Here is a 20,493-nt window from a genome sequence, read left to right on the forward strand (position 1 = left end):
CTGATCTCCTTTTCTCTCTCTATGGCAATGCGCCATTTATTATCCAAAGAATTGTATAAAGAATCTGGTGTAACCGATCTAATTTCTGATGGCGACCAGTCATAAACACATAAATATTGAATGATTTCCTGCTCTACTTCTTCTTTCTCACTATCAGTTAAATCATCAAAATGCTCCTTCAAATCATGAAGCAATTTTCTCCTAATATTATTAATTGTTCTTTGACAATTTGTCAAAGGTTTATAACAGGAAATGTCTATATTTACCGGTGCTGAAGTTACAGGTGCATTACCAGTAGATTTTGCCTGCTTGCTTGTTTGCTTTGTCTTCTTGGGTTGTACCTCCGGTTCAGTATCCTCTGACTCCGGTGAGCTATTTTTGGTTTTACGCTTCCTCTCAACTACTTTAGCAGGAGCAACCTCAAGTTTCTTCTTGGTAGGCAACTGCTTGGTCACTTTTGGACTGGCTGAGGTAACCAGTGTCGATACCGATGGCACTACTTTATCCTTTTTCTATTTTGGCTCTTCAACCGGTGTTACCCTCTCTAAATAGGTGTTTGTTCTCTTTTTCTTGGCATCTAGTGGTGAGGCAAGCAGGGTAGAGGCATACCCGATTAACATATCATACATCACTTCATACCCCATTGGTTCAACTGCTTCCTTTCTTAGTTCCACTGCTTCCATTATGCATTCATCTACCTTTATGGTGAAGTAGATGTCATCTTCATATTTCTTCACAATATCACCAAATATCCTCATTCTCTGGCTCATTTTTCGCTTGAATTCATCAAAATATTTGTTAAGAACCTCAGGATATCTAGTTTCCACTGCTTGAAGACTTTACTTAATTTGCTTAGAACCCGGTTGGTCAGCAGACCATTGAACATCACCTACTCTAGGGAAAAAACCTTGAAAGTAAAAGAATAAGCCGACCAAAAGTTGTCCAAACCTGAACCTTAAGCATTATCCTTTTTAATAGACTTTAGGTTCAATAGAAATTGCTTCTGCAAACAGGTACACAAATCAAATGAGGCATCTTCCTTAATCATTCTGTAGGCGGCATTCACTGCAACAGCAGGGACAGAGTTTATTCTGCTGGCATAAAACATCTGGTAACCAATCACCATACAAGCATACTTAGCCAAATCATCTCTGATGGTGCTGATGGTCATCACCCATTGGTCACTTAGAGAACCAGTGAGCTTAGTCATTTCCATTTTGGTGACCTTCCTTAGAAATTGTACCTCTCCAATGTTACAGAAACCGGTGACGGCATGAATTGCCTCCGGTGTAATGTCATGCATCCTCTCGAGATACATTTTATCACCATGTACTCTACTCAGGATGATGTGGATATGATCTTCAGTGAATTCTTCAAGAAAATACACCGCATTATGCAGTTTCTTCCTCTCAAGGATATTAAATTCAGGTTTGATCTCCTTGTCATCCCCACATAACAATCCTAGCTGGGAATGAATCACTAGGGATCCTAGGTCTTCTAGTTTATAGTCAATGTATCCTGCAATATCTTCCTCAACAATGACTCCGACAGGTATTTGGGACAAGGCATTGTATTTCATTTTCCTTTGAATAAATTCAACTGAATCTGTAGGTACACTAGAGTGTAATGTAGAAGCCATGATAAGGAAGAAATTTGAGAAATACCTTTACAACTCAAAATTGAGGGTTTGCCAATGCCGCTCACAACACACCACTTCGGTTGCTTGATTACCACTTTACTGTTCTTCCCTGATAGATTGAAAATGATCTCTGGATTCTTTTGCAAGATTTGTATTCACTTTGAATTGCTAGTCGAATCGCTCTGTGTCGCTCTGCACTTGAAAATTCTTCGCTCGAAAACAAATAAGTGAAAATGATGACCAAAATCCTTTTTAAACAAATTCTCACCTACCATAATAAATGCATCACCATTAGGGCACAAACCCTAATTTTGCCTTTTACCACTTCCAGTCTTCTATCGATTGACAGGTAACATATACTAGTTAAGGTCTTTACCGATATAAATCGAGGGTTCGAAACATTTCACCGATTTGTTCCCCCTAAGCTTTTCTGAAGCTCAGCTTGCCAGTTCAGAGACTTCCACACTAGGTGTAGAAACTGGTTCATCCTATGACACTTCTTCAGAATTCTTTTTCCAAGTTTTATTCATTCCCGCTTGAACAATTTCAACATCAATCTTTCCTTCTGGAGTGATCGATATGTCATCTGATAGGTTCTTTCTCATTCTGCAAGTTTTGGCAGTGTGTCCCGGTTTGTTGCAATGATAACATACCATTCCAAGTGTTCTCCATGGTCCATTATTCATACTACCATTATTCATTCTGCATGTTGCAGCAGTGTGACCGCTACCATGACAGATTAAACAGGTTGCTCTCCAACCAGTTGTTGCTTGATAACCACCTAACCGATGGTCATAGGTATTGTACCGGTTGAGATTCCGGTTCATAGAAGGTTCCGAGATAACTCCTTGAGTCCTTGGAGGATATCTCCTAGTGTTGTGCAAAACTAACTTGCATTCAAATGCTCTATGCCCAAACTTGTTGCATGCATAATAGTTTCCATTAAATCTATTGGATCTAGGCTTATTGTTTAGAAAGTAAGTAAAATTATTGTAGGCCTTGCTTCTACACACATTAGCAGTATGTCCTTCTTTGAGATAATTAAAGCAAACAGTTTAAATTTTTGCTTACCTTTATCCTTTGATGTTGGTTTCTTCTTTGATGCTTGTTCTTTTGTTCCAGAAGTCTCACCTTCCTCATACCCAAAGAAACCAAGTCTAGTGGTATTCTTTACTGGTTTTGTCGATTCAAGCTTTTGCTCTAGCTTAGCAGTACTTTGATTGAATTTGGCAAGTATCTCCTTTGACTCAGTAAGTTCCTTGGAAATAACAGCATTGGATTCCTTCAAGGTTGCATTCTCGGAAATAGCCATGTTTAGTTCACCTTGCATTTCTTCTTTTTCCACTTTACTCTCTTGGAGATGAGTGGTAAGGGTACTGATTTCTTGCTTCATCTTGGAGATCTCATGATCTTTGTCTTTTACCAGATCTTCAACTTTCCTTTTGTTCTCAAGCTCTTGACACATTCTGATAGTTCGTCCTTCCAATTCCCTTCTCAGGTTGGCATTAGATTCATTCAATTTTTCAACTTCTTCAACTAGGGTATCCGTGTCTGTTTCATCAGAAGAACTATTTTCATTAAGCTCCATTAGTTTCTCAGCATGCTCTCTTCTTTTGGCCAAAGAGGCTTTATACTTGACTTTGAGTTCATCATAGGCTCTCTCAGTCTGAGTGAGATGATGAGTAAGTTCCCTCATGTTGTATTCCCCCATATCTCCTTCCAAGTGGTTAGACTTATAGAAAGGTTGGCTCTGATACCAATTGATGAATACTAAGAGGGAGGGTGAATTAGTATACCAAAAATTGCTATAAACAAACTCTTAAATAGTTTAGCCGATAACCGGTACAACAAATTCACTAATAAACCGGTTAAGATAAATGCAAACCAAATAGAAAACAAAGCATTCACCCACAAGAGCACAATCACCATAACACAAGATGTTTGACATGGAAACCCAGATGGGAAAAACCACGTTGAGCAGAAACTCACAAGTAACTATCTGCAGAATAGAAACCAGACCAGTTAAGGTCATACAATGTTCTTCACCAGAACAAATCCTGTTAGGAATCTAGATCTCTGTTAGGAGATAAGTCCTATTAAAGACTACCTTGTTGAAGGATTTTTAGATCCATAGTTGTGAACCACCTTGTTAGAGGATTTACAAAGGCTTTGCTAGGCCTACCCGATTAAGGGTTTCAAACTTGTCGAAGAAGTGAGTAATCAACAAGTGAGTGATCTAGCTAATAGCACAGTCTGCTTAATTAGATCCTTGATAGCTCATTCTTAATGTATTTTAACACTACTTCAGTCTTCAATATCTCCACACTCTGACTCTTCACACAGACCTAATCTTCTCTTCTATGATCACACATACAAAACCCTCATCATCATCATTTAAAACCCTAGACATGATGTCCTTATAAAGGAGTTTGATTTCATGTTGGTCCAATAGGATTAGATTACAAGTTCCTAGGTTTAGTGCATCTAGACACATTTGGTAACATGACACAAAATTACTACCAAAGTGTCGGTGGATGATAACTCATCAAATAATACAGAAATACCAGTTGGTAACTCATCACAGAGTAATACCAGTTAACACAATATACCGATTACCAGTTGACAAAAATGAAGACTAGTAAATCAAAGTGTTAACTACCGCTTTGTTCCATTGTACCACTTGAGATCCTCGAACCGCTTGGGGTCTCCATACCACTTGGGTCTTCATACCGCTTGGGTCTTCAATCAATCTGTGATCTGTAAACATCTTCTGCAAAACACCGATAGTCTAAAGGCTAATACATAATATCGATTGGAACAATTACCAGTTGAGCATAACTCATACATCAAGAAAGTGTGTGTCCATCAATGACAATCACAACATCGTCAAAAATGCCAACAGATGGGCAGCAAAAAATTTGAAATCCCCAATTCCCCATTCCAAGAATTTGGGCCCTGAGAGCCTGAAAAAGTAGAAAACGGGGAAAAGGGTGGAGGCCCAAAATAAAGGGGGTGAAGAAATTAAATTGGATATCCCCCTAATTGTGGACCTGAAGGAGTGTAAAAATGATGATATCGATTGACAAGCTCCTAGTTAACTCGACTTCCAACCAAGAGAAATATTTTCACTAGGTTATTAGTGAAATTGACCTCCTTAAATAGGGCATGCATCATTGACACTTTCACTGAGAATCCAGAGCCTGATAAAACTGAAAAGCTTCTGAAGTTGACTCAAAAAATAACAGAGGACATTAAGATTTTGAAAATAGATCACTAGTCTAGGATTGCTTGCTTGGAAAAAGGTATAGAGGACTTGATAGGAAAACTCAAGGGAGTGGTGGATATTGGCAAAGAATTTATGCTTAGCATTGCAGAAGGCCTCAAACTATACATAAAGCCTAGCTTATCAGTTTGGATCCATCTTCAATAGCCAATTTGGACAAGAAATACAATGTTATGTAGACTTCATGGGGCCCTCTACCAGGACCAGAAACAAAAAATAGGAAAAAGGTAGCTCAAGATTTATTATGGAGGAGCTTGAAGAGATTAACAATAGTATGATTCAGAAGAATGATGAGCTCATGAAAGGTCTTAGTTAATGGTTTATGTCTTTTTTGTGTTGTAGGCTAGTTTTTTTTGTTTAGTCCGATGGGAGCTTCCCTTGTTTCTATTTCTGTTTAGTAGTTGTTTAGACTTTGGCATGCTACTACTTCTATTTTTGTTGGATTTGGGTTTCGGGTCCCTATAAAACCCGTTTATGTTAATCAAAGACAATAAAGTGAAAATAAGATTTTTTTAGTGACTAAACAAAAAATATTTAAATTTATGATTAAACATTATAAAATTATATTGTATATATTAAAATGATTAAAAAGAAAATTATGATTTAAAAAAATTATTAATAAAAAAATAGAATGATTTTTAAAAAAATTATACAAAATTATTAAAATTTATATATATTTATACAAAAAAAATCACGTTATTTATAAGATTATTAATTAAAAAAATATATATTTAAAATAGACATTTAGTTTTTAAATATAAACAAATCTTTAAAAAGCCTATTAAATCTATTATTCCTATAAATATGCTCAACACCAATTTTTTCAATAGGTAATGGGTCGAAGCTAATAAGTGTACATACCCTACCCCCTCGTGGGATTTGAACTTGTGACCTCTCTTTCAAGAACACAAGTTCTCCACCACTAGGCCAACTCAGGTTGTACTATAACACCAATTTCTTCATCCAATCATATTGTAGATAAATAGTTTATAATTTACAAATATAAATCTTAACTTCAAAAAAATAAAGCTTATTTTGAAAACAAAAATAATAATCACTTTTGATTGGTGTAAAAAATCAATTAATTAGGAATAAGTGAATGCAATAGTATTGCCTACGGGAAGTACTAATAAAATTTGATTCAAATTATATTAAATTAAACGAAAATTAAATACAAATATTTCTATTAAAAAATAAACCTAATTAATATATGTATTCTTTATAATTGTATTTTATATATCTTTTTTCAAAATCATTCCATTTTTTAATACTTTTTAAAAATCATAAATTTTTTAATCATTTTAAAATTTATAAAATAATTTAAAAACTCGTAATCACAAATTTAAATATTTTTTCATTAAGTTATTCTAAAAATGTCTATTTTGTTTTTATAATTATTAATAGTTATTTTATTAGGACCAATTATAATGATATTACATAAATATTATATCACACTACAAATTAATATTTAAGTTTATCATTAATTTTATTACTATAATTATAATTATATAAAAAAATTAAATTAAATTAGGATTACGCTTTTAAGAAAAATATATATTTTTAATATCATAATTATTTAAATTATTTTATTAAAATAAGAGTTATAGTTAATATTGCATAAATATAATTATACCAATATAATATTAAAATAACAACAATTTAAAATTATAATAATTAAAAATTACAATAAGTATTTTTATTACAATACTATGGCAACAAGTACTTGCCACTACGCGGCACTTGTTTTTATTAACATTTAAATTTTATATATTTTGAATTTGTGTTTTACAACTCTATTTTAGTTTTAAATTTAGATTTAAGTTTGAAATTATTTTAACTATTTCTCTTATTCTTTGAAATTAAAATAAAAAATAAAAGCTATTAGAAGTTGTTCAACTTATAATTATTTTTTCTCTATTAAAATTTGAACTATTGTCAAATAATTATATATTAATTGTTTATCTTTATTTATACAATATTTATTTTATTTTTTATATTTTACCGTTTTTAACTATCTTTTAATATTTACAGTTTTAAGGTTTTTACAAAACATTTATTATGTTTATATTTTTTTATTTTTTTAATTATAGAAATAATATTTCTTTTAGTTAATAAATAAATTTGCAAATAATTTAGAGATAGAGAATCAAACCTAATGTTAAAATATATCTATCTCCACATCTCTCCATTGACACACAAACTCTCTCTCTCTCTCTCTCTCTCTCTCTCTCTCTCTCTCTCTCACAAACATAACAAGAGCATATTGGTAACATAGCCTAGTTATCTTCCTAGTTTATAGGTTTTTCTTCAATCATGTTTGAATAGATATGCAAGTGGATGTATAGTTAATTATAAGACATCACTTCTCCATTGAGACCTTTTTTGCATAAACAACATAATTTGCTAAAGAACCTGCCTATTGATCTAATGTACTACATAAATGCATGAAAAAAATAGACCAAATATCTCTAGACATGTCTCTCTCTCTCTCTCTCTCTCTCTCTCTCTCTCTCTCTCTCTCTCTCTCTCTCTCTCTCTCTCTAAATCCATCCATCAATCTCCCTATCCCTCTTCTTGGACCTCTATTCCTATATCTCTTTGCCTCTCTAGCTCTATCTCTCCATATTTCTTTTTTCATATCTCCCTCTATCTATATCTCATTACTCTACTCTCTACCCATGCATATCCCCCTCTATCTACCTCTCTAAACATAACTTCCTATCTCTATATTTATCTTTATATATCTCCTTCTCTCTCCATCTCTATATATTTATCTTTTCCAAGTATATCTATCCAACTCTCTCTCTCTCTCTCTCTCTCTCTCTCTCTCTCTCTCTCTCTCTCTCTCTCTCTCTCTCTCTCTCTCTCTCTCTCTCTCTCCATCTCCATCTCCATCTCCATCTCTATCTCGATCCCCTATCTCTGTCTCCTTACACCTCCCTATCTCTCTCTCACTCTTACCCCTCTAGATTTCCTTCTCTATCCACATGTCCCTCTTTTTCCCTCTCTCCCCCTTCTCCCTATTACAAACGTAACATGAGCATATTATTAATGGAGCTTGATTATCTTCCTAATTTAATGGTTTTTCTTCAATCATGTTAGGCTTGGGATCAACAGACCTAAGCGCGTACACGATAATTTCAAATTTTATAACCGCGTACCCGCTGCTTGTTTTTTCATGTTTTTTTTGGGTGGTGTCCATTTTTCTGACCACCATCTTTGTGCACATACCCACATAAATAACATCATTTGCTAAATTACCTACGTATTGACATCACGCACTACATAAATGCATGGAAAAAATAGACAACTTTTTATGTGTCTAAATAAGATAACCATACTTTTCTTCTTGTACAAAGTAGATAATGAAGTTGTTGTGTTATTAGGAAAGAGGTGGTACTTTTCACTCTTATGGAGTCATTCAAATGGGGCCCTCTTAACTTATCAAACTTTTTTACACGCTCCTTCGATACCACAAAAATAGCTGAAAGTCCATCACATGATGATGACTAGAGAAAGTGTAAATGTTAATGCACAAGTGAATATATCATAAAATATAATGTCATGTGATTTTATAACTTTTCTCTTATTACCCTTACCTATATTTATGCACACTTATGTAAATATAGTTTTTTCACTCCGTAGTCTCTAAAAGGGATCAAAATAATGACTTAATTTTTCTACCACAATAAAAAATTATAATTTATATAAAACTGTTACAGTTATCATGTATTAGATAATAATTATTTATTTAATTATTAGTCTATTATCCTCTACACTTAAGCAAAACTTACACATTTAATAATATTATAGGTATTTAATAATTATTCTAATTATTAAATACACATTATCCCTTTAGGGTTTATTTAGGGTTGCACAACTTTAGGGTTGCATAATCTCCTTTTATAAGGATTGTATTGTATTTCTTTTTAATTCCCTCTCTGCATGATAATTTTTTTCTTCAGAGCCATTTTTTTTTTTGCCTCTATTCTTCTCTTGTGACAAGTATTTTTCTTCCAGGTGTTCTTGGGATCTCTGAAGTTGTATTTTCTCAACTTCTTCAAAAACCAATGTTGAATTATATATACTAGTAATCAAGGTTCAACATGCAAAATATTAAATAAATTATATATAATTATATAGTACTATACTATTATATTATTAAATATAATAATATTATATTAGCATATCGATTATATTAACATATCTACTATAAAAATATTATTAATTATATTCTGATCATTCATAATTCATGTTTTTAGCATCATAATCACAATGTTAATAAGAATATAACAAAGTCTAGAGGGCTCAAAAATATGATGTGACATGTGCAAGAAAGAAAAGTGTTCCCATTCATCTTAATAAAACTACCAGAAAAAAACACAATTCCAAAATTAAATCATAAACAACAATAAATTTCAATTATAGAATTCAATTCCAACTTTTAATTACAAATATGTAAATGTCCAAGTGAATTCTACAGTGGTAAAGTTATAGACCAACTTGTAGCCAAGATTATGGTTATAATGGGTGCAAAACTAAGAAAGATGGTCTACTTGCCTAAAGTCCAAGTTAAAGAGCTTGTTCAACTAACTTAATTAGATCTATCATAAATATGTTGTTCCAAATATTGATAACAAGGACTCGGATTTGATGCTCCTCAAAAAAATTACAAACAATATCATACATCTTTTAGCCTTAAACCTCATCATTTCTCATATTTAGTCAATCCATTATACAAGGAAAAGAAGCCTTCACATATATCTTCATAGTATCACAAAATAAATAAATTTCTTCCCCCTAACAAACAAGTGCAAACTTCTCATGAATATTCATAAAATCAAGAAAAACACATAAAATTATAAGATTAGGGGATAGAGAACATAATTTCAACCACATGGATGGTTTTGGACCTCTAACACCCACGGGGGCTTCACTGGCTAGGAAATATTATATCACTTGCATTCATATTGGGGGGTTTAATATCCCAAAAATGAGGGTGCAATATATTGCCTATCGGTGAAAATAGGGGGTTTTAAATTCTAGCTATGAAAAAATACAATATCTGGTGAAAATAGGTGGGCTTTTAATTTGGGCTATATATTGGGAGGGGGTGATAGAAAAGGAGTTTAGGGAAATATTTTTTGAAAATAGGGGGATTCTTCAATATGCCATGAATGCACATGCTATAACCCAGGTTCACTATGTGAAGCCTCCATGCTAACGCCCTCACCAATATTCTTGGAAAAAGTTCTAGATTGAAATGACCTAAAAATGAGAGATCTATAGCTTTATTTATCATGACAACTAAATTCTAGAGTTTAATAGCTTTGGACAATATGTAATCACACTAAATGTTACATGTTTATTCAAATCTTGCAATAAACTACTTTTAAAGTATGATGTAGCTAGTTGGTTCATTTTGTTTCAACTTTGGTCACAATGGAGTTGAAGACCTATCTCAAAAGACGTCCTTAATCCAGAGGCTTAGAAAGACAATTATTTTCTTAGTTTTTGTTTAATTACATCTACTAGTATCAATATAAGTAATCGAAAAAAGTAATTTGAAAAACCTCAAAAAAATTACAAAGAAACTAAGCATTTCCTTGTACAGAAAAGAAAGTGAAACCATTCATGATTTTCATTTATAATTATTCCTTTTTATCTTAGACATTCCCAAAGATTTGGCCATAATGAGACTTAGAATGTCATGATTTAATAATCTTCATGGATGTCCCCCATATGCACAACACAATGACTCACTCCTCGAACATTGTTAACACATTCACTCACTCAAACTAGTTACAATGTTAGTTGATATTGTCCTCCCATTTCAATTCTACTTATGAAATAATTAGAGTGAAGCTATCAAAATTTGGGAATATGTGAACAATAAGATGCAATATAGATTATAGTCAATTTTGATTGGCAAATCCTATTGTAAAAGGATGACCAAATTAGATATTGCATCTTTATCATGATCTATTCCAATAGTAACCCCTGGGAGACTCTAACATTAAAAGTAAATATTCACATCGATCTATAATCTTTGAGGGGCATCGGTCTTCAAAAGTTGTCAAATTAGATTCAATAAAAAAAAAAAATTATGTCTAGGTTTTAATAGATTTGGTAATCATATCATTTTATTTTTTGTGTAGATATCCATAGTAAATGAACTTGGCTCATGTGGTTGTGAAAGAAATTGTGGCCAAATGTGTTTTTCATAGCCATCTAGCTAAGAGGGGCTTGAATTCATATAATCTATGCACCAATGAGTAAGCAATAAGATTGATTGTCACTTTAGGTGGCCCAAGTTATACGTTCAACTTCTAATTCAATGGTGAGGATGACGACCCATAATAAATTGCATAAGAGGTTATAATGGGGCCAACCCTATAAAGGGAGATGCTCTAGGTCATTAGACTAAACTTTTGATTCTTTTCGATAAAAAAATTATAGAAATGAGTAAGCACTAAGATATGTAAATATAAACTATTTAACTTTTGAACTCTCTCCAAGTGAATAGTTATTTGTAGACATTAAATTTTGTAAGTGATTTAAAAATGTGTATTCAAAGATTTAAAAAGTGTATATTCTAATTTGAAGAAATCCACCTTTTTTACTAACTTGTCCTATATTGCAAGTGCTTTGACATAGATCTTATCAATCTTCAACACATGCACAAGTGAACATATATTAGTACATTTGAAATAAGTTACTAGACTTTAGGTACCCCACATGACAGCTATTGAAACATGAATTACTATGAAATCCTATTCTTACTATCTTATTGTGTCGAGAGGCATCCTTACAGCCTCAACACAGTAAAATGATTCTATGTAAACAAAAAAACTCTTTTAGAATAAATTTGACATCCTAGCTGGTAGTTATGCTGGAAATGCCAATGCTTGCAATTACGGGGGAAATGGACCTTTCGCTCTGTAATGGCCGTAAAAGAAGACATTGAAGGACTATCATACGCAGGAATTTTCCACTACCCGCCCAATGCACTCGTTTGCTCGGATGATCAAAAGAATGGAGAAATATTTGATTGAAAAATACCAGGGAGTAGAGGCAAAGTATTCAAGCCAGGCTGCTCTCCAGAGATGGCAAAAGCTCCATTGTTGCTACATTGCCAATTCAGACAAATGAAAAGGAATCGTGCCGATGCAAATAAAAATCAAGGTGCACAATTCTTTCTGTTAAATGTATCGTTAAAGTTTATTGTTCTTTATTTATCAAATTTTCTTATTTTCTTATTATGTTTTGCCTTTATACAACTCTCTTAGAGGGTCATACTAGAGGAAAGCTCTATTCGAAGTTCAAGAGATAACAAGAGCTGCAGAGCAGCGAAGTTTCTGCAAGAGGTTGGAAAAACAGTTCTGGTATTGGTGTTATCATTATCATTATTAGCATTAGTTGTAGATGGAGACATTATTGCAAATCTATCTTGAAGAATGAGAGAATATAAGCAATAACATCAAAAGATGTGATTTCATTGTTACTGGAAAATGATTTTGGTCCTCGAACATGTTAGACAAAGGTGGTGACTGGAAAAGAAAAAACTAAATAGCCAATGAAATACAATGCGCAGGGGGATAAAAAAATGATGCAAATGTACCAAGCTATTCATGGGATGTAGATCCCCAACCTTTAAGACTAATCAAGAGTCTTTGGTAAGGTACACAGTTACATTTGTTTACTGCTTGTATATATGTAAATACACTTGCATGGCATTAAAGAAACAAAGGAATACAAATATTTAGAGCAGAGCAAAGAACCCAATATTTGATAACGTATCCACAAACCTTATCAACATAACATGACCTGATTTCACTAATCATAATTAATTACAAGTATATAGCACCAAAAGTCTTTGATCAAAAGATTACATAAAACATAGTCTTGTGAATCATAAATTCTGAACATCATTTTGATGGAATCCAGTCATCAACTTGGCATATTCTCGATGAAGTGGCATATTCTTGCATAATAATAGCAGAGAATGAGAGATAGAAATAAAGAGAAGCAGAACTAGTTTCAGCAAAAATATACAGAAACAACCAGGAAAGAGTTTTTCCATTCACATTAATTGTTTCTCAGTGTAGGCAGTATGGCGCTCCATTTTCCTCCAAGATGGAGCCCTTTTGAGGATGCATAGACTAGTGTACACTGTTAGCTGTTAGCATAGATGAGGTATATTTCAACATTAAGTCACCAGGTTCGGCCGAATTTCTTCCTTGAAGTTCAGAAGTTTAAAACAGAGTATAAAATACGTTCAAATTTGTACATTGAAAAAAGTTAATATTTTTTAATCGCGATTTTAGTTTTTTTCTGGAGAAGTGTGGAAGTCGAAGGAAGTCGTGGTAGTCTGTGGTAGTGTTCGAAGAAGCCCGTGTTCAACGCAGGGAGTTTGCCTTTGCCGCCATGTTCGACGCCCTGTTAGTTCGCCTTTGCCGCCATGTTTGATGCCCTGCATGTTCGTCTCTCCCACCATATTTGATGCCCTGCCTCTATCGTCGTTCTGTCGTGTTCGACGCCCTGCAATCACCTTGCCCAAGTAGGCTTCACTGAAATTTTTCGGTTAGGATTTTTTTTTTAATTGGATAAAACTAATATTTTTAGATAATTCAAACAAAATATTTTGTTTGTTTTGTATATTGTAATGTCAAGATTTTGTTTATTTTGTATATTGTAATGTGACATTACAATATACAAAATAAACAAAATATTTTGTTTATTTTTTATTGTTTATAATATTATATTATTTAAAAAAATATTATATTGTTTAATGTTTAGTTTTTATTAAGACGTGATATATAGTTTAATATTATTGTATTAAATTATTAATTGTTTTTACATGTTGTTTATTATTTATATTATTTGATTTTTAATTTTTATTTGTTTTATAAAGTTAAAATAAAATATTAATAATTTTTATAGTGTTGTTTAAAAAAGTGTAGTGTATTATTATTTTATTTTGTTTATAAATTTCGTAAACAAAAATAAAAATTAATATTTGTTTATTTTTTGTTAAAACATTTAGAATATATTAATAAATATTTTATTAAAATTTAGTATTTCTATTTTGAAAGGTTGAAATAAATGTAGTGTTTATTTTGTTTTTTAATTTTTCTTTCCAAACATGCAGATTTTCATTTAATGGCTCCGCCCATATCAACTTTTGAGGCATGGAAGCATGTGACTCAAAATGGAACTCACATCAAATGTAACCTATGTTAGGGAACTATTGTTGGAACTTTAACAAGGCTTAGGGAACACTTCCTTGCTAATATAGGGGGTCCAGGTGGAGGTGTTCAAGCATGTAAAGGCGTGACTCGAGAACTTAAAGCTATTCTAGAGAAAGAGTTGGTTGCTTCAATGGTAGGAAAAGTGAAGAAGGTACAAAAGAAACAAAGAATTGAAGAAGATATATCTAGATTCACATATATCATGTCTTCCTCCTCTATGCAATCCAACCCGGTGAGGGTATCAAAAGAGAGTGGAAAACTTTTCAACAACTTTTGTAAACCAGTCCTTGCTAATACAGGGGGTCCAGGTGGAGGTGTTCAAGAATGTAAAGGCGCGACTCCAGAACTTAAAGCTATTCTAGAGAAAGAGTTGGTTGCTTCAATGGCAGGCAAAGTGAAGAAGGCACAAAAGAAACAAAGAATTCAAAAAGATATATCTAGAGTCACATATATCATGTCTTCCTCTTCTATGCAATCCAACCCGGTGAGGGTATCAAAAGAGAGTGGAACATTGTTCAATAAATTTTGGAAACCAGTAGAGAAACAGGAGGTGGATGATGCAGTTGCTGATTTGTTTTACACAAGTTCTATTCCATTCAATGTTGCGAGAAGTCCACATTTTCCCAATACAGTTCACAAAATTGTAGAGCTTGGCAAAGGGTACACACCCCGAGGTTCAGAGGCTATCAAGACAACTCTTTTGCAAAGTTCAAAAGGTAGAGTGACTGAGAAACTAGTTGATGTCAAAGCCACCTGGAAGGAAACAGGTTGCACAAAATTTAGTGATGGATGGTCAGATATGTGTCAAAGCCCATTGATTAATGTTTTGGCGTCATGTCTTGATGCTATTGTGTTTTTGAAAGTCATTGACACAATGAACCACAAGAAAACTTCAAAGTATATTTTTCAAATATTAGAGGAAGCCATTCTTGAAGTAGGGGTGGAAAATGTGGTTCAAGTGGTAACTGATAATACATCAAATTGTGTGGGAGTTGTGGGTGGCTGATTGTAGAGAAGTACCCAAAGATATATTGGAGCCCATGTGCAATCCATTATCTCAATTTGTTGCTTCATGACTTGGCTAAATTCCCATGGGTAAATGAATCTATTCGTAGAGGTAGAGCAATTACAAATTTCATACAGAATCATCGTCTCACATTGACTATTTATAGGAAGCATGCATCAAAGGAATTGTTGAGGCCTTGTGAAACAAGATTTGCTTCATTTTATATCACTTTGAAAAGAGTGGTTGAAGAAAAAGAAACTTTGAGATCTATTATTTGTTCCAATCAGTGGGAAAGTTCAGTGTTTTCTAAAGGCCCTAAGGGGAAGAACATAGAGAAAATCATCCTAAATTGCAATTTCAGGGAAAGTGCAACAATTTTTTTGCTTATATGTGAACCAATTATTGATGTGCTTCGTGTGGTTGATGGTGTCACTCCTTGCCTTGGCATTATTTATGAAAGCATGGACTGGTGTAAGGAATCTATTCAAAAAACACTAAACATTGAAGAGGCAGAATATACATGCAAATATGAGAGAGTTGATTGCAGATGGAAAATGATGCACACACCTTTGCATGCAACAACTTGTTTTTTGGAGCCTAAGTTGTTTTCTATTGATAGAAGGGGTGATAATAAAATCATGGAAGGGCTTTACCAAGCTATTAGCAGGTATGTACCAGATCCAGAAACTGCAGCACTAATCACAAAACAAAGTTGGCAATACAAGATAGGAGAAGGGATGTTTGGAGGAGCAAAAGCCAAATATGACTCACCACGTATGCCTGGATAGAGATGGTGGATCCCTTATGGATCATCAACTCTAGAACTGCAAGACTATTCAAATTTTGAGTCAGAGAGAAAGTTCATCAGCTTGTGAGAGGAACTAGAGTTGCTTTGACCACATCCATTCCAAAAAGAGGAACAAATTGTTGACTCGAAAGTTGGGAGATCTTGTCTATGTTCATAGCAATTTGAAATTGTTGATGAACAAATCAACAAAGAACACTTCTTTAGAACAAACTCTTGAAGGAATAGCAATGCCAGATGCAGATGAGCCTGACTTTGCAGATGATGAACTGAGTAGTGATACAAATGATGATGATTTGGTATCCCAGCCAAGTGCTCTTGATGACTTAGAGTTATTTTAAAGTTCTAAAGTCTTTGACTGTTATTGTACCTTTTTGACAAGAAAACGTCTTTGCAATCGTGAAAGCATATGTTTCCTATGGTTTATATTTTATAAATGTGTCATCTTTTTGTAATGATTTCAAATCTATTTATCAATGTTAAACTATTTAGGCAATTTTATAGATATATTACATATATTTATTAAAAATTTAAAAGAATTACATAAGGCAAATTTAATTCGAATTTTATACAGTTCAAATTTTTTCCTTGTTGAACTTCAAATTTGAATTTGAACCCGATGACTTAGTTTCGACATAATATACTCCACCTGACACAATTCCATGAGAAATAAGGACACCATTTTCAACTAAAAAGACCAAGATCGTGAGACTTACATCCTTCTCAGATCTAACTGCCTTAAGGAACCTCTTCATGAAGAGGTAAGGATTTGGACCGTAATATCGAATTGCAATGCATTGAGGATTGATTTCTCCTCCAGTCAGCAATGTATTGTATAATCACTGTAAGTTAGATCAAACCAAACACAAGAAAAGTATCATTTGATTCATTGTTGCAGCTTAAGTAAAAAAATGATGCATACCATTTGTAGAATGTCAGATTTTATGTACGCATTGTCAGAATCAAGGACAAAATATTCAACGATAGGAGCATATATCTCTTCATATTTAGATGCCAAAAGCATAGAAGTTACCCCAACAAGCTGCAATGATTTTCTTACTACACTTTGATTGAAAAGAGATTGATTGCTAGGAACAAAGTCTCATGCATGAGACCAAATTTCAAATGGACCTACACGGTAAGAGGATACATGGCATTGATTGTCTTATCCTATTGGGTTAAATGGAACTTGCATGGTTAAATATGAAACTTGTAATGTAACATGCAACATATGTTTGTCGGGGTTAAAGCCTTAATGGGTTAACCTACTTGTATGTGATTTTGTAATTTGCTGGGATAATATTTTCCTGTATTTTGCTAATTTGTTTGGAAAAATGTTAGCCCTAAATGCAGATATATTTCACAGGGAATATGTGTATGATTATGCAAATGCTTAATAAGAGTTTGATAGAATTTTCTTTTTAAATAATATGGAATCACATTGTCTTTCCATCAACAACTCAATTTTAAAATGTTAAACTTAAAGCTTGACTGTAAATATTTTAAAAATAATAATTTCTGGCCAGTAATATAGTCAGAGCTGTAGATTGGTATGAACTCTCTCTCTATATATATATGTATATTTCCTCCAGCTACGCGTCACCAACTGAAGAATATTTTAACCCTCAATATAATGCGATTTCCCTTAAGACAGTGGGTACAGTCTACTCATAACTTGGCGGCTGCCTTCTATAGTTTCCAACGAAGCCTCGGAGAGTGAGGGAAAGGAAAGACCTCAATAAGTCAATCTATCAAAATTGCTCGCATTTTCTCATTTATGTCTGATTGGAGAGACATGTAGTCTCGAAGAACCATGTAGTCTCGAGGAACGCAGCTAATGATTTGTTATGAGTTTTAAACTATTAGTAATTACTTGCAACCAGATACCAATCCGGAATATTAGAAAGTAACACTTTCTACCAGCAAAACCAAGGATTTAATTGTCCTATTGATAGAGTTTCAAGTACTTGTCTTTCCCTACTCAAATGAATTAAAAAATAAAACAAAGCTATATAGGGAATGTGATGCATAGAAGAAGAGTAGAAACTCACCTCTCTTTCATGGTAGAAGCTATAAATGTCCTGGACATAATCTGTCACAACCAATGGATTGTCCATGTCTACCTCATCAATAATAGGCATTTGGCCCTCTGCCTCCTCTGTTTCCATTTCACAACATTCATCATCGTCCTGCCACAAGATCAGATTCTCAGTTATGGCTTGGCTTGGTTATAGGTTAAGGAATTCTAATGATTGCCTCAACTATTGAGACAAATATTAGGATGAACATGCATTATAAAGCACAATATTAATCCCTGTATTTGAGTAAAGATAGGTTCCGACAGACCTCATCCTCCTCCATTAAATCTATAATCATTGATTCAGTGTCATTCTTCAGCAATTCTGCTCGAGACCAACTAATGACCTCATGGGGGGATGGCACAGATTCGAATGCTTCGTCTCCCAAAGGCATATCAGAATTCTCCACATTGTTCTTGATGTGATTTCTCTCCCTTGTTCTCCTTTGCTTGGCTCCCCATTTCATATGTTCCTCAAATTCCTCACCTGGTGCCTGGATCATACACAAGTGAACATGATTCTGTAGGTTTTCCTCTGTTCCATATTTTCTGCACTAGGTTTTCTGCAGCATCAAGGTTAAGCCATACGACCAACAGAACAAACTAATTTGGGTTAAAGAAAAAATCGTACAATTAGAAGCTCCAAATTCTAATAGACGAATCAATTGTAAAATAAGAAACAGTCCATTTTTAAGAAAATATGAGAAACCTGTGACAAGAGACCCTCTTTTGCCAAAGTGGCACCAAAGGCTCTTAGTAATATATGAATGAGACACATTAAATAATTTTTAAAACCATAAAGATTTCACAGCCGAAAAAAAATTTAGATAAGATCCGTCCTCACCTAGTTACAGGACGATCCACTTGAACAAAATTCTTAATATCTACAATAATATTCCTGAAATGCATAGAATAAAGAAAGCATTATATTATATAAATGGGGAACTTTTAGAAAATTAATGGATGCATGATGCAAAAGTGGAGAAACACAGACTCTCCTGCTGTTGCTGGTACTCTCCCTTTACTAACAGTACATTTGGTAGAGGGGGCACCAACAAGGTTCCCAATATCTCCTAGTGCTCTGCAGTTATTTTTATGCCTCGCCATGTACACATAAGCATTTACCTCTCCTCCCTGCACCGATTGGGATTGGGGATTACCATTCAAAACAAGCTAAAACAGAATTAAACAAATGCACAACACTAAATGATCAGAAAATAAAGCGATATGATTCTTATGGTTCGATTGCAACCGACCGCAATCTGAAACCTCAATTTAAAGATCTCCCCCGCCACCTCAAAGGAGCATGCAGAAAAATTCACACTCTACTAGGGGAAAGGAGTCAGTAGTCGCCATAGCTAACTTTGTGCATCTTAAGTTTCTAAATGGTTCATTTAATTTCGACAATTTTTTTTTGGTTCTCTCCGTATGTAACTTAACTTCTTAAAGCTATTGTTTTGGCTTGTGGATAGTAACAATGCACACTGTGGAATTCATTATGTACACAAAGGTCAAAAAGTACACATTTCAAAGTGTGGTCCAATACATGAGCGCCTTTGCACCAATAGTAGATAACTCAAAATAGCCAGCAGTAGTGGTGCACAAATGTTCCAGTAATGAGCTAATTATGGTCAAAAAAGCTAAAAAATGCATCACTATTGGTACATGTGATATTTATTAATGGACCTTCCATTACCATTTTTTTTTGGTTCCTACTATGTCTACTAGGTAATGGTGGGTGAGGTTGACAAAAAGATGACGATTATTGATTCTATAACGACTACTGACTCCTTTCCCCTAGCCAACTGTAAATTATAGCCTGCAGAAATGCACACCCCGAAACACTATTCTTCCCGCTTTGTCCTCAAGAGTGAGTTCTCTGAGGTTGGTTTCTATCTTTTCAATGGATTGATCAGTTCCTTGAATAAATCTATTTACATAGATTGTTTCATTGTGCAATTTTATGTTGTTGTAATTAAGATTGATTTTCAGTTTGAAGGATTGGTTGGCAAACTTCGAATTGTCTTATTGGTCTTTCAAAGTAAAGTTAAATTCAGTAAGACTAACTGGATGTCATATTTTAATTGCAATTCATATGGAATCCTTTGAGATGATGGTCTTGTTACATCAACAAGAAACTGTCTCTAAGGTTAAACGTAGGATTTTTCATTTGAAATGATACGAAACTAGTAAGGAATCAAGGCATTGGTCTTTTATTGATTTTATATATTTGAACCAAGTATTTCCAAAGCAAGTTTCATTAAGGAATCATATTTCTAATTCATACAATCACTACTTTATAAGCATTCATTTACAAGCAAGCAGATGGAAAACATTCATTTACAAGCAAGCAAACAGATTGATTATGGTATAGTAAATAGGGTTTACTTATTTTTTAATTTTTATACAATACTTTTAGCCTTTATCTAACA

The 20,493-nt window shown here is 33.5% G+C and overlaps 1 protein-coding gene across 1 annotated transcript; it reads left to right on the forward strand.

Moving 5' to 3' along the window:
• Positions 1 to 252: 252 nt before the first annotated feature.
• LOC131037912 (uncharacterized) lies at positions 253 to 15,967 on the forward strand. Its single transcript, XM_057970158.2, has 3 exons — positions 253 to 367; positions 14,221 to 15,070; positions 15,346 to 15,967. Exons 1-3 carry the CDS (start codon positions 253 to 255, stop codon positions 15,965 to 15,967), a joined length of 1,587 nt encoding a protein of 528 aa, XP_057826141.2.
• Positions 15,968 to 20,493: the final 4,526 nt, after the last annotated feature.

The sequence above is a fragment of the Cryptomeria japonica genome, chromosome 8, assembly GCF_030272615.1.
Source record: "Cryptomeria japonica chromosome 8, Sugi_1.0, whole genome shotgun sequence".
NCBI lineage: Eukaryota > Viridiplantae > Streptophyta > Pinopsida > Cupressales > Cupressaceae > Cryptomeria > Cryptomeria japonica.

Bases quoted from the DNA above. Each gene is read 5' to 3' on its own strand.
- LOC131037912 (XM_057970158.2), top strand. From the start codon at position 253: ATGTCTATATTTACCGGTGCTGAAGTTACAGGTGCATTACCAGTAGAT. The intron at 368-14,220 runs GTGAGCTATTTT...TTGCTAATATAG, and splicing joins TTCAGTATCCTCTGACTCCG to GGGGTCCAGGTGGAGGTGTT. The intron at 15,071-15,345 runs GTATATTTTTCA...GACTATTTATAG, and splicing joins AACCACAAGAAAACTTCAAA to GAAGCATGCATCAAAGGAAT.